The sequence below is a fragment of the Pseudocercospora fijiensis genome (assembly GCF_000340215.1).
Source record: "Pseudocercospora fijiensis CIRAD86 unplaced genomic scaffold MYCFIscaffold_1, whole genome shotgun sequence".
Lineage (NCBI taxonomy): Eukaryota > Fungi > Ascomycota > Dothideomycetes > Mycosphaerellales > Mycosphaerellaceae > Pseudocercospora > Pseudocercospora fijiensis.
In genome coordinates this window covers 10,150,556-10,165,379 of record NW_006921532.1, presented here as the reverse complement: position 1 = coordinate 10,165,379, position 14,824 = coordinate 10,150,556, and the positions used below count along the sequence as shown (strand labels likewise).

The window sequence follows — 14,824 nt, the reverse complement described above, 5'->3', positions numbered from 1 at the left end:
GTCGGAATGCTTGGTTCCCCCCGCCTTCGAGCTTTTGCAGCAACAGGCTCCCTTCATTGGGCAACGATGCTGCTGAGATTATCGATGGGTGGAGAGGAGGAATCATGCTTTTTCTCTGATGCTGCGCAGATTGCTTGTGGATGTCCCCTTTCAGGGCCACATGGGCAAGCAAACCTGTCGCAGATGGGTCCTTCGCGAAATCGAAGCCCGCGATGATGCCGTAAACACTGTTCGGATACTTGGTTCAGTGTGACTGCCAGCCTCCTATCTCTTTCCCTCATCTTCTGCGCTGGCCGTATAATGAGAAATGGAAACAGTAACAGCGAAGGAAGGGTAGCGGCGCCCTTAGTAAGACGTTATTGGTCATGTTCACTTCGCAAGCTTGTGGCGGATAACAGCGGCGTCAAGGAACGTGGACGCGCTTGGCCCAGCAGCCTTTTGTTCGTCATACGTGCAATTTGGGTATCTATACATTGGACCGACATCTACAGCTCAATCAAACTTTCCTCTTTGACTTGTGGCGCATGTTGCGGTGCCGACGGAAACGCCTCTTGTCCATAGCCACCAAGAGCTGCAGGCGCTTGAGGCCATTGCTGCTGAGGAGCCCGTTGTCTTGGCGTCTGCTGGTGGTAATGCTGCTGCGAAGGTTGTCTTTGCAGAGGAGGTTGTTGTGGTGCCTGCTGGGGATATGATTGAGGAGGTATTGACTGTTGCTGATGAGGCGGCTGTTGGTATTGCTGAGGAGGTGGTTGGTGATACATCTCGGGGCTTGGCGGCGGCTGTTGCTGTTGCTGCTGGGACGGAAGTGCTTGTTGATGTGGCGCCGATGTGGGAGGCTGTTCGCCGTAGTAGAAGTTGGCATTGGGATCTGCGGGAGGGGAGGAGACAGCTGGATTTGACTGCTGAGAGCTATGGCTGTGCGCATATTGTGAGTTGGTCTGCGGATGATATTGCGTGGAGGGGCGTCGTTGAGGCTGCTCAGGAGGTGGTTGATGCTGCTGTTGATATGGTGTATGAGCCGGCGGCTGCTGCTGCTGCTGTTGCTGCTGCGGAGGTTGGGGTTGAAGAGGATAGCCTTGCTGCGGCTGTTGGTAATATGACGCTTCAGGCGGAGGTGGACCATGCGAGGAGACGCGCTGCTTGTCAAACGAAGGGTAGGGAGCGGATGGTTGTTGGTAAGCGCCATATGCTGCCTGAGACGGTGGCGGAGCATAGCCATCCATCTGCGGGGCATTCCCGGTGTAGTAGCTCTCGACACCGCTGGGTCCATCAGATGCAGCAGACGGTATGTTTGGGTACATGCTCGTCCGCTGTGGAGCACCGTACCTGCTCGATGTATAGGCACTTGCCATGCGTTCTTCCAGCATCCGGTCATAATAGCGTACTACTGTTGCCAATTTCGAGTGCAGATCTAGCAGGGTGTCATGTTTGCTCATGGTCTCCCCATATGTCCTGGCCAGTTTGGGGCGCAAGGTGCCTATGCTTTCGTACAGCTCCTGGATTTGAGGTTCTCGCAGTATGGTGCCAGGCGGCTGGTGCTGTAGACGATCTACAAGCGTGGCAAATAGATTGATGTTCTCAGCCTCCACAGGCGTCAACTCAAACTGGTTGTTGGGCTTGTATTGAGATGCAGCTGCAACGGGCGAAGAAGCCTGTTCCTTGAGCTCCTTCGCATGTCGCTTCTTTTGCTCCTCCATATCCTGCATGCTCGCCGCAATGGCCGCCTTGAGATCTGCATCCTCCTCCTCTGCATCCTGCTTCGGCGCGCTCTTGCTGTTTCCGTTGGTCTGCGGCTTCGGCGTAGGCAGCTGCGACTGCGACTGCGGCACGTATCCTGCTCCCGCGTGACCCTTGCTCTCCTCCAAGCTCATCTCCAGCGCGCGCTTCAAGTCGGCATCGAAGCTGTCCTCTGTCACGCGAGCACCTCTTGGCTGCATTCGTTCTGAGCCACTCCGACCCATGCCAGAGTCCTGCCAGAGGGTCCTCTTCGCACCTGCCGGGCTCTGCGGCGCTGGCGCCAGCGCGGCGCGGCTCTTCTCCGTAAGCTTCACGTAGCAGCCATCATCCACTCGCACCGGCTGCATGATTCCCAAATGTGGCAGTGGCAGGCTCTTGCTCGAACATGTGCCGCAGAAGACACCGCCGCAATTTCGACAGTGGTGCTTGCGGTTTGTGAAGGTGAATTTCTCGCGACATCGCAGACAGACGTCGCTGTCCGTCCACTCGGGCGGGGCAGAGGAGTCGAACATGCTGCTGGCGACGTCCTGCTTGGGCGGAAAGTGGAAGCCTTCGTACTGCAGCGAGCGATAGGTGTCGGAGATGTAGGTCAGGCTTTCGCGGCCCTGGGCAGCTGCGGCCCAATTTTGGATGAGCTCGAGGATCTTGGCTTTCACGTCGGCGTTGGTTTCGGCGGAGGTGTAGGCGTAGCCAGCGGCCTTGAGGATGCTGGTCAGATTGTCCATGAACTCTCTGCTGGCAATCTCGGCCATGAAATGCGAGCCGCCATTCTTGACGCATGTGTCTGTCAGATTGAGCGCGGCGAGCTGCACGTTGGGGTTCTTGTTGCCGATGCGGCGCTTTAGGCTGCGCATGGCCTCTCGCGGCTGCACCGTCTTGCTGCGGATGACATCGCTGATTTCGAGGTTGAGCGCGATGTCCTCGAGCGAACTGGATGTCGCTCGTTCGATCTGCGCATCGAGCTCGCTGTTTGCCGCATTTCCAAACCAGGACGCCATCCTCAAGCAGCTTTATCCCCGGCGGCAGCTTGATGGGATGGATGTGTCGAAGGGCGGGACGTGGAGGTGCACAGGGCTATGGCGAGGACTACAGCTGGAGAGGAGGCAAACACCAGCTGCCAGTGCTCCCATCGGCGTCGTGCAGTCGGTAGCGGGGAGGCGTATCAACGAGCGTCTGTTCGGGCCAGGCAGTCACGGCTGCTGGTTGGATTGTGGGTAGAGTAGTTGTTGTGTGAGAGCGTGGGAATGGAACAGGAACAGGAATAGGAATTCTCCGTAGCAGCAGCGGCGGCAGCGGCAGAGGGGCATGGCATGTCAGCGACTGAACCCTTGTCCTTGTCCTTGTCGCATGACGTGAATCGGCTCAGGCTCTCAGCAGTAGTCAGGCTCAGGCTCAGGCTCAGGCTCAGTTTGTGAACACCACTGAACATCTCCCGCCCTGCACACACATTCGTCATCCCAAATTCCGTCTGCCTAGTGGCCGAGCAGGCGCATCCGCCTCCGCCTCCCTCTCTGTCTCAGTTCCGCGCACACTGAACATGCTGTGCGCGGAAACTACACCTCCTCCTCCTCCACCACCATGAGCGCCGCCGTCGACACCTTGCCGAGCGCACGCCTTCCCACTGCGAACGGAGGCACGGCCGCGGGCAATCACGATGGCGGCGGTGAGCGCGTCTTTGCGCACATTGACGATCTCAAAGCCGACGCGCAGACGGGATACAGCCAGACACAATCAGTCAGCCAGCTGTTCGCTTTCGCCGAGCGATCGCTGCAACAAGCCCAGTCCTATATCGACTTCCGCCGCCCAGACCTGGCCTTTGTCGACTACCTGCGAGCCTACGAGATTGCAGTGTCCGTCATTCCTCGACACAAGGACAAGGTCCATTTCATGCACGATCAGCATGGAGATCAGAAGTTGAACATACTCCAAAGAAGGATCACTGCCTTGGACGACAAATTCGCCAAGATCAAGGAAGATATCATCGCGAACAACGCCCGCTCTGGCGTCTTGTCCCGAGATCAACGAGCAGGTAGCGGTGTCCCGCATGCACGTGCCGGCTCGGAAAGTGCTATGGCAATGGCAGTGCCGGTGCCAGCCTCCGGAGCACATAAAGTCAAGCCATCTGTCTCACCGAAGCCGGAGAAGCTCCATGCCAGAGCGATATCATCTATCAATGGCTCGACGTCCTCTCCTGGAGCAGAGTCGATTGCAGATAGATTTGCCAAGCTACGCGCTTTTGGTGCTGAGCTTCCGAACGGGAGACCGCGCTCGAGAGATTCTACTTCGTCCGTTCAGAGTCTCGTGATGCCTTCTGCGAGTGATTTTGGAGGAAACTCAGATGCCCCGCAGAAGTCTGCCTTGACCGCCAGACCTTCTGGACCCCGAGAGATGCCTGAGAATGGCACTGCGCCTGGACCTCCGGCGAAGTTGCCGTTGGACACCCTGATAGCTGCGGCCATGCCCACACCACCTAGTCCGACCTACAGCCCTGCTCGGAACATGCAGACGACCGGTAACATCGCGCCACCTAGGCACAGCGCCAGAAGTTTGGCAGGTCCTAGCCGCAAGTCGTCCTTGGTCCCTTCTTCATCTGCCTCGTACGTGGCTCCCAACGGGACAGGAGACTACTTTGGCAATGCTTCGACGAATGGCGCAGCACCAGTACCAGGCCAGATGCCTCGAAGGAAATCAGTTCACATGCCAAAGGAGACTCGCATTAGCGCCGAACGATTGTATGACTACCGGGAACGATTCAACATTTTGCTCATCGACTTCCGGCCTCGCGATGAATTCGATCAGGGTCACATATACACCAGGAATGTAATATGTATTGAGCCAGCTGGACTACGCCAGGGCATGAGCGCCGAGGAGCTGGCTGATCGTCTCGTAATATCTCCCGATGAAGAGCAAGAAATCTTCCACAACAGAGATAAATTCGATCTCGTAGTGTACTACGATAATCATACGCAGTCGGAAAGCTACCTTTCGCATCCGCAAGGCGAGGCCCAGACAAAGCTCAAATATCTACATGAAGCTCTCTACGACTTCAATCAAGATAAGCCGCTGCAGCGTCCTCCAATCTTACTGATTGGAGGTATCTTGGCTTGGGTCGACCTCTTGGGCAATCAAGCTTTACAATCAAGCAGCACTCAAGCCCGCGTCAAGCCCGGCCGACCATTGCAAAGGCGTGTGCCGAGAGATGGGCAGATGCGGCTGCCGAAGCGCCGATTGCGCGATTACAATCCCCTCGATGCGGAAGAAGAGAAGAAGTGGCGCGACCGAGCGCAAAGTGAAAGCATGCCAGAAGCTCCTGTACCGCAAGGCAGCGATGATGAGGAGGAGTCTGATGCAATGCAGAAATACCCCAACATCGACGAGTTCAATGCACGCTTCCCTGAAGCTGGTACCCTTGGACAGCAGACCATCACAAAGATGCCATCTCGTGATGCACCACCACGTCCTCAGTCTGCTGGGCTCCAGTATCCAGCTACGCCCGCACATTCGGTATATCCTCCCACGCCTGCTCGACCAGCACCAGCAGCACCGCGTGTGAGCTATACTGGTGTCAGCGACCGTGCAGTGTCACAAACGACGCCGACTACCAGGTCGTCCAGCCAACTGCTGCCATACATTCCTCAGAGATTCTTGTCGCAGAATATGCGCATTCCCAAGACAGGCATCCAGAACTTTGGCAATACGTGCTATATGAACGCGACGCTGCAAGCTCTATCTGCTACCACACCCCTCACCATCCTCGTGCTCGATGACGGTTACAAGAAACTCGTGCAAAAGGACAACTGGAAGGGCAGCCGCGGTTTGCTTCCGGAAATTTATGCAAATACTGTGCGCTCACTCTGGGAAGGCAAGTACGACTACATCAAGCCGACGACACTGCTTGGCTTCTGTGCACGTTTGAACAGCACATTCAAGGATCCGAATCAACAGCAGGATGCGCAAGAATTTTTCAGCTTCATTGTCGATTGCTTGCATGAAGACTTCAACGGTCAGTGGGCGAAGCAGCCACTACGCATGTTGACCGAGCAGGAAGAAGCGAAGCGTGAACGTATGCCTAGACTGGTCGTGGCCAAGACCGAATGGGGTCGCTATATCCATCGCGAAAACTCATTCTTGACATCATTATTTTATGGACAGCATTCTTCGAAACTAAAGTGCCCAAAGTGCAGCTTCACAAGCACGACCTACGAAGCTTGGGCGCTTTTGCAAGTCGAGATCCCAGACACTCGGGAGATCAGGCTACAAGAATGCCTGCGACAGCACTTCAAGGACGAGTTGCTCGACGACGAAAATCAATGGACGTGTCCGAGCTGCAAAGTGCCTCGACGAGCTACGAAAAAGCTCACGATGACTCGTGCGCCTCCCTTCCTGGTCGTGGCATTGAAGCGCTTCAAGCAGAATGCCAGGGGCGACCAACGAAAGATTCACACCGCAGTGCGTTTCCCGTTACAAGGCTTAGACATGGAGGAGTTTGTGCTCCCGCCCCCCTCACCTCAAGAAGCTGTCGATATCGCCACACACCACGGTGCAGATGCATTGAAGACGGACGTAACGTTGACTCCACCATACATATATGACGCATACGCTGTCGTGAGGCATCTAGGTGACACTACGAAAAGTGGCCACTATACCTGTGCAGTGAAGGACAAAGCTCGAGGTTGCTGGAGATACTTTAATGATACAAGACACAGCGACTTCCACCCTGAGAACGTCAGTGCAGGGCAGGCCCTTGACAACGACCAGGCGTATCTCGTCTTCTATCAGAGACGGAACGCGAATGAGACGAATGGCGCGGCGAAATAGAGCCTCCCGCCAAGCGATGTGATTGTTGCTGAGCGTTCCGAGCGTGTGATGCATTACGAAATGTTGATCATAGAGTTATGTATTTCTTTTGAGGCCAATCATAAAATATCAGTCCAGAACATCCCCATAGTCATCATCGCAGACCGAGAGATGCTTATGTCTTGCTTGCTCATGTTTGCTGCCCTCGCGCGAATCGGTCCCCTTTGGTCCGTGAACCTCTAGAGGAAGACTGCAACGATTGCAAAGCTTCGCGCAGTTGTTTGTTCAGGTACATGTTCGCTTTCAAGAAAAGGCAGTATTGACGAGCTCCTCCACTGTTTGCTGGCGCTTGGGGTAGCAGATGCCTACCTGCCCACCTCCTTCAAGTTCACAACACGATGCGGCCTATTGGATCACGTCAATTTTGCTTCCAGAATTTGGGCAGAACTCTTGAATCTGTGAGCGTGACAGAGCAAGCCCGCTTTTCATCCAAATTTCCTTCGGCTACTCTTTCATGAAACACGGGTCCCAGAGTACCCGAGACTAATAGAGTGGAAAGGGGTAATGGCCGGGCTAACGTGTTGAAAAAGTTCTTGGCTATGACGGTCGGCAGCCAAGGTGAATCAATGGATATGTATGCGGCTAGCGGTACCTCGGCTTTCTACCTGGATAATGCGAAGCTTGCCACATCTCAAGGCTTATCAGCCACGGCGTAGCCTTTGCCAGTACCCCATCACTCTTCAGCACGAAATAGCAGCGGGGCCCTGATGAAGACGCTACCTCGACCGACCTCCGCCAATATCCTGACCGAGCTATACAGATGTCAGTAGGCTGTAAATGAAAGTATGCAAGCAAGCATGACTCACCCGATATCCTCCAATCTTCTCCCACTCTACTCTCTGCCTCGTGACCGGGAGCTGTCGTCTTAAAGACTTGAAACTTCCCTCTGCCAGAGTGACGAAAGCCCTATTGAGTTCCTCTTGAAACTTATTCTCCGCCTTAGCAATCTCTCTCACCACGCTCTCGGCATTTCCAGTCCCAGATCCCAATTCCAACTTCTTCGACGTAGACATCCTCACATTGCCATCTTCATAGTAATGCACATCCGCCTTCACAGTCCCAGAAAGTGAGTTCGAAGAAGGATTGAGCAGGTACGTACTCCTCCAACGTCCATTCCAGAAATTCTGTGGGCTATACTTATTCGCTACCAGCACCAAAGCCACTGTCGAATCATTATCCACGGGGTAGACCCCGATGGAGTAGGAGGGGAAGTGCTCGGCTGCAGCAACTTGGAATGCTTTCAGGAGAGAGCGGACGAGATCTGCGTGCGAGGATTCGAGAGGATGCTGCTGGGCGCCGGAAGCTTTTTGCGAAGCGTGATCGAAAGCGAACGAGGTTTGAGTAGCGGAGTCGAAGTATCGGCCGCCTGCCAACACATTGTGCTCGCTGACGATGACGGAATCGCTACTGCCGGGCAGCTTCGCCGTTGTGTATTGTCCCTCGTTGTATTTCTTGAACGCAGAGTCGAGGGATTTGAGCAGGTTCGGCTGGCTACTGGCGAGCGCTTTGATGTCTATGTCTACCAATTAGTCACGTCCCGTGAAGACGGCGACACTTGTTCGAGGATTGTCGCGTACCATTGACGACATCGGCGAGCTAGATATTGCGTATTCTTGTCAGCCTAAGCAGTCTCCTAGGCCGAGCGCTGCTTCCTACCAACCTCTCCTGGTGGTGCTGACTCGATGAACGAGGCTACCGTCGCCTCTTTCGATCCCATTGTTGGTGCTGTGAAGACGATGTCAAGATGTTGTCGTTACTACCTGGAGCTCAGTTCAAAGAGGTCAAGTGGGAGGTGGGATGGGAGAAGGCGCAAGGCAGGGACGGAGCTCTATACATACCAGATTGTTAATGGAGGTTTGGCTTTACTTTAGTCTATTATCGCTTCCTATTATTGCGCCTTCCTTACTAACCTTACTATGCCTATTGTCGCGACAAACCTTACTTAGACTCGCTATACTTTCGCGCCTTGCCTCGCAATATTCTTCTTCTATCGATACCGATAGCGATAGCGATAGCGATACCGATACCGATACCGATAGTAGTAGCCGCTATAACTAGTATTCCGCGAGACCTTATTCTTAGCGTAGCTTTAGTAGCTTTAGCTTCTTTACTAGTAGCGTACTTACTAGTAGGAGGAGGAGAATATTTATTATAAGTCGTAAGGCGTATCGCTATAGACTCGCTACTAACTCGCTCTAGACTTCGACGCCCTACGACTATAAATACCTACGATTTCTAGTATTGTAGCGCGTAGATATAGTAAGAGCTACTCGATTAAATAGCGATACCGGATAAGAAGAAGGCGGTATTAAACAGACTACGGAAATATAAGGCTACTAGACTTATTATAGAAACGGACTCTAGTAAGCTTGTACTAGCGCTATGCTACTACTATATACGCTCTAATAACTTTAAGTATCGTATACTTAATACTAAGGGCGAGCGTATCTACGCTTATTACAAGTATAAGGGTAAGTCTAGCTATACGGCTAGTATAGAAGAGGTTAAAGAAGACGATAGAAACAGCGAGCTAGCCGCGATATAGGCGCGAGTCGAGGCCGTAGAGGTAAAGAATACTAAACTAGAGGTAAAGATTAAGGCATTAGAAGCTAGGTTCGATAAGTTAGAAGGATATTGCCTCTCGTAGTTTAAATAGCTTAAGAATAAGGCTATTATTAAGTCTAAGGATATATATACGATATAGAAGGAGCTATAGCTAAATAGCGATCGCGAGCTACTAGTAGATAATGTTTAAGGAGCGAGTCTATAGCGAGTCTACTACGAGTCTACTATTCTATCTCTTCTTCTTTAGTCGTTAACTACGCTTTGTCTTCTTAGCCTCTCCGCCGCTATTAGCCTCTCCGCCGCTATTAGCCTCTCCGCCGCTATTAGCCTATCTACCGCTATTAGCCTATCTACCGCTATTAGCCTATCTATTAGTAGGTTACTAATCGCTCGACCCTTTCGGAGTAGGCGTACCTCGCGGTATACTCGCGGTAGTATCGCCGCTTAAGTTAATTATCTCGGGCGGCTAATTCGTATCGATAACCTTCTTAGTCTATAGCTTTTCTTTCTTAATCTTAATGCTATTAACTACCTTTTGCTAACTCGCTATATTACTCGTACTAGTACTCGTAGTAATAGTACTTAACCGATGTTTCCGCTTTTATTGTTGCTGCTTCTCCTACTTAGTCTAGATATAGAGCTTAATCTCGTAGACTAATAATAACTTTGTTGCTAGTTTATAGACCGTTAAAGCCTATCTAAGTAATCGAAGCGCCTTACTTGCTAGCTTCTCTAGTTAATTAGTTGTTTTACTAAAGTCTATATAGAGGAAGTAGTTAAAATAGTCCTAGGTCCGATCGATACTACTATCTAGTAGCTCGTAGGCGTTAATCCGGTCGACAATCTAGTCTATAAATGTTATCTCGGCTTCGAGGAATTCTTAGTTAGTCTAGGCATCCGTAATAGTAGTATATAGGGTAGGTTTACTATAGAACTATATCTTAGTTGTACTCGTAAGCTTAACTTCTATATACTAAGTATAGATTAAATAGCGGCAATAGTATCCCTATGCTTTTAGGTCTAATAAAGCTAAAGCTAAAGCTAAAGCAGGTATTAGTAGACGTTGCGAGAGGCTCCGAGATCTAGCATTTAGTATTCGAGTTGCTAGCTTATACTAACTAGCAGTATTACGTATAGCATTAGCCGCCTTAGGTATAGAAGGGAACGCATTAAAGCCTCGTACTATACTCGCGGAGCTACTCGTAGCAGCGGCGGCTACTAATTGCTCGCGAATAAATTGCTCGCTTAGTAGATCGGGATTAAGAAGGCCGTATTATAAACAGAATCGGTATTTACTATATATCTTTGTATAGTCGACGCCTGATTTAGTGCAATAGGTGCCCCAATTAGTAGCTATTATTAGATTAGTAGGTATTGTTAGATAAATAGAGGTAGAAATAGTAGAGGTTTAAGAAGGTTATAGATAAAATCGAACTAGAAAAAGCGACTCGCTATATACTCGCGGCCGGCTCGTAGATCGCCGATTAGTATAAATCATTTGTAAACTCAATTATCCTAGCTTCCTAATTCCGCGCCGCCGCTAACTAACTACGTGCTACTAATAGCTTATCCAACTCTATTAGTTCCGGCTCTAACCCTATAGCTATATACTCCCTAGCTAGCCGTCGAAGAAGTAAGTAGGTAGAGCGGTAAAGGCGCTCTATATTATCGCTATTCTCGCTACTACTTACTAGATACGAGAAGCTATAAATCTACAATGCTATCTAATACTAAGAAAGCGTAGCCTCGGGCAGGTAGGCTTTAAGATCTAGGAAGTAGCGAGTCTATTAGCGAGTCTATAGCGAGTCTATAGCGAGTACTATAGAATCTAATATATACCGAATCCTTAAAGGTCTTCCTCTATATTATTAAGTACGCCGTTAGGCATAGGAATACCTTAATAAGAATGCCCGCTTAGCTCTAGATAATAGTATAGAATATACGGAATACCTAGTACGACGTATAGTCGATTAGCCTGCTTCCTAATCTAATAGCTATTCTAGAGGTAAACAAATTCGAGGACTTTATAGTGTATAATTAGTATATAGACTATAAGGAAGGCAATCCGATCGGCTAGCAATTTAGTATCGTATAGTAACTCGCGTAGTAACTCGTAAAAATAGCCCCTCTAGCTATTTAATATAGGTGCTTACTAGCGCTACTATGCCTCGATCCGCTAGTTTATCTTACTCGTATCGTATTTGAAGCAGTCTTCGAAAGCTAGTAGTTCTAGTTCTAGTTCTAGTTCTAGTTCCGGATCCGGGTTACTACGAGTCGTAAGGCGAGTCGCAAAGCGAGTCGTATAGTAAGCGTCCGCGGCTAGAATCGTTTCCGCCCTACGGTCTAATCGGATAATCTATAGCATTATACTACTATTCTTAATCGTTGCAATATATTAAGCGAGTACAGATATAACTGTCCGGCTAGTAATGCCTATATAGATCTAGATAATATAACGCGAGTAAATATTAATCGCTACGTAGATCTATATCCCCTAATGCTCGAATTTATAGTAAGCATCTATTAATATTGCGTAACTAGGGCCGGGTATAATAATCGCTCTATAGTGCTCTCGCGCCCGCTCGCGGCGGACTCGCAACCCTTTAGGATTTAGTAAGGAAGCTATACGATATAGCCGATCTCTGCTAATAATATTGTATTTAGACCTAATATAGGTATATAGGTGCTATCGGCCGAAGGACTCTACCGTAGACTTCTCGAGCTCTTCCTATAAGACCTCTACTATCTCCTCTTCCGCTTCTATCTATCTATCTCGCGATAATGCCTTCTTTAATCTAAGCTCTTAACGTATCCGTTAATATCTCCGCTAGCTAATATTAAATCTATCTATCTTTAGTATTTTAACCGCTTCTTTATTAGTTAAGCGTAAAGCGGAGAAGGTATATACGACTTAGATCTTTAGTGCCTCGACATTATTAACTCGGTTATAGTAAGCGTAATAGCTATAATTAACCCCCTATTCCTTAAGCCTCCGATAAAGCGTAGAAAGAGCTATCTAGTAACTAGTCTCTTATATAAGGTACTATAGGATTTCGCCTTATATAGTGCCGCTATTAACTTGTAAGGTTATCTAAGCCCTCTATAGCGAGAGATCGATACGTAGAGGCATTTTACGAGTCAATAGCGAGTATAGTGCGAAGGCAAACATAGAAAGTTGGTCGTAGAGGTGGGCTAGTAGAGGAGGCGGTGAGAACCTCCATTGACAATCTGGCATGTATGGGCCTCCCTAAAGGCAGGTGGGCCGAGCCGCCGTTTCAGAAAGTCAGGCTGAGACTGTCGCAGATGGGCATTAAGGGAATATGTGTGTGTTTGTATATAAGTGTGGGAGGGAGAGAAAGTGGGCGACGGAGGCCAGGAGCTCTTCGTAATGCAGTCGTGTGATCATTCAAAGTACCACGCTCTGCTTCGAGGCGTGTCCATTCACTCCAGACGCCATCGCTAGACTACGCATACAAATCTCATAGATGCATCTTCATCAAGCCGTCATTGGTATCGGCCATTGGCTGCAATCCCAGCTTCTTTCCGTGATTCACTAGATGTCCTGTTCCAATGGTGCCCGCAGTACTGCCATTGCTTCCAGAGCGATGGCTTTGACCACCAGTCTCGCCACTTGTGGATGGTGTATCTCTGCCTTCCTTGCGCTCTGGAGGTTGTCCCCACCCGCCATTGCTGTCCCGAGCAGAGGGTGATTGCGTCAGTACTGGACTGTTCTGAGCACTCATACCTGGTGATACCGCTCGCCTTTTGATCGTCGCAATATCGAAGTCGTCCTCACGTCGTCGTTTGAACTTTTTCAGATGCATATCATCGTTCACGCCCGCCGCCATTGCACCACTGCTGCTGTTTGGTTGGAAGGCTTCAGAGGCATCGGACGCTGACGACCGTGCTCGAGGTCTTCTCCATATGCTGAAGTCACCCATAGGCGAGTCCATGTTGACATCTGACATTGCACTACTACCCTGACGGGCGAAGGCAGGCGGCGGAGGAGTGCGCATTGAGGTGTCGAATTGGTTCCAGTAGTCGAGACCGCCGCTGTTACGACTTGCGTGTTGTGCAAAGTTGGTCCCCAGACTAAAGCCACGATCAGCGTCGAGATCACGACCAAAATCTTCTTGTGCCGACTCCGGCACTGCTGGCAACAGATTTGGTGACGAGGCTGCCGTCGAAGTTGATGGACGATCATTAGACAGATCCAGATCTCCGACACTGTTATCTCGCTCTCGGACCTGTCGCATGGTCTCAGCCTCTCTACGTGTCTCGCTGTCGACGGGTGCGCCTTCTTCCGCCAGTGCTGCTCTGATACGTGCGAAGCCTTTTGTCTTTGGCAAAAGATTGCCGCGACGCGTGACAGCTCTTCGCACGACACCAGGCGTGGAGGGCGCTGTCAGTTGTGCTTCATCGCCACTATCGTTCCCGCTCGACAGGTGAAGTCCATCAGTGCCCATTGCCAAACTCTCTCGCCTGCTGCGTGCGGCGTGTACAGAAGCAAAATATCCACCATTTCCAGCAGCAGTCTCGATGCTTCGCAACGGGGGCGGTGATGTCGCGCGAGGGGAAGCCACTGAGCTATAGCCGCTACCACTTGCACTACTGGAGCTCTTACGACTTCTCTTGCCGTTCTTGTGCAGGCGGGTCCGTCTGATCGTTTTCATCAAAGATGCTTGCGCAGGCGAGAAGTGAGCACCACTGCCCCAAGTCTGCTGACCGGGAGTGGCAGGACCAGTGAAGGGGGTCGGTGCAGCGGGATTATGGAGCTTTCTGACGTGTGGTGTGGTGAACATGACATCGTCTTCGCCTCCCATGCTGGCATCATCGTCGCTGTCCGTGCTTTCACTTTCCGACAGTATCATGTTGGCGCTGCCCACCGAACTGCTCACGGTGCTCTTCTCCTGCCCCAGCGTGTTCCATGGAACGCTACTCGGCCCCATCAAGTTCGGCGAATCCAAGACCATGCTACTTACGGAGAGCCTCCGACCTGGAATGGCCATTGGCTTCTGAGCTATGACGGGCGATGAGTCCGGGCTGCTCTGGTCGGCGAGAGTGGAGTGATGAAGAGTGGTGCAAGCACGTGAGAAGTCGAGACCCCGTGAATGTCGCGGCAGACTGGTCGCAGGCGAGTGATTGGGACCAGAGGGTTGCATGTAGATGTTGTGGGCATCGAGCTTGGGCGATAGCGATAGCGGTGTCACAAAGGCTGGTGCTTCTGTCGTTTGAACTCGGGGCGGTGGGAGCTGCAGTGTCAGGCCTCTCGAGAGAATGTCCGGTCGTCTCGCCGTCGGCGTAGTGGGTATGGCATGGTCGTCCCGACTTCCTCGACTGCGTTCTTTGAACTCTGGAGAAGGCGCCAGAGCGTGGGCGACGTTGCTGCCGCTGCTATTCAGAGGCGGATCTGAGAAGGATCGAGATTTGCTCGTCGAGACTGCTGAGACGGGTGTCTGTTCTGGTGCACGCGTGACAGCCGCATCGTCCTCCAAATCCTCCATGCTCTCCATCGTTCAAGGTACAGCGGTACTGGCGTTGGCGTTGGCGTTGGCGTCCCATACAGCCCGGACTTCGGTTCGCGATTCACGACTCGAACATCCGCCACGAGTCTCCTGACACTGACGCTGGAAGGTCGGCTGACGTCTAACAATAAGACTGGACA

At 51.2% G+C, this 14,824-nt stretch overlaps 4 protein-coding genes across 4 annotated transcripts; 1 reads left to right on the top strand and 3 right to left on the bottom strand.

Moving 5' to 3' along the window:
• Positions 1 to 485: 485 nt before the first annotated feature.
• MYCFIDRAFT_150005 (vacuolar protein sorting-associated protein 27) lies at positions 486 to 2,966 on the bottom strand (the record flags this gene model as incomplete). Its single annotated transcript, XM_007923850.1, has 1 exon — positions 486 to 2,966. Exon 1 carries the CDS (start codon positions 2,733 to 2,735, stop codon positions 486 to 488), a length of 2,250 nt encoding a protein of 749 aa, XP_007922041.1. The 5' UTR covers positions 2,736 to 2,966.
• Positions 2,967 to 3,315: 349 nt separating this feature from the next.
• Positions 3,316 to 6,685, top strand: MYCFIDRAFT_55813 (uncharacterized protein; the record flags this gene model as incomplete). The annotated part of the gene is made up of 1 exon (XM_007921994.1): positions 3,316 to 6,685. The coding sequence occupies one exon, from the start codon at positions 3,316 to 3,318 to the stop codon at positions 6,553 to 6,555; it is 3,240 nt and encodes a 1,079-aa protein (XP_007920185.1). The 3' UTR covers positions 6,556 to 6,685.
• A 418-nt stretch (positions 6,686 to 7,103) lies between these two features.
• MYCFIDRAFT_201917 (uncharacterized protein) lies at positions 7,104 to 8,311 on the bottom strand (the record flags this gene model as incomplete). The annotated part of the gene is made up of 4 exons (XM_007923849.1): positions 7,104 to 7,346; positions 7,401 to 8,107; positions 8,172 to 8,190; positions 8,255 to 8,311. 4 exons carry the CDS (start codon positions 8,309 to 8,311, stop codon positions 7,311 to 7,313), a joined length of 819 nt encoding a protein of 272 aa, XP_007922040.1. The 3' UTR covers positions 7,104 to 7,310.
• A 4,229-nt stretch (positions 8,312 to 12,540) lies between these two features.
• Positions 12,541 to 14,686, bottom strand: MYCFIDRAFT_213645 (uncharacterized protein). Its single transcript, XM_007923848.1, has one exon. The coding sequence runs from the start codon at positions 14,670 to 14,672 to the stop codon at positions 12,639 to 12,641; it is 2,034 nt and encodes a 677-aa protein (XP_007922039.1). The 5' UTR covers positions 14,673 to 14,686; the 3' UTR covers positions 12,541 to 12,638.
• Between the last annotated feature and the right edge of the window lie 138 nt (positions 14,687 to 14,824).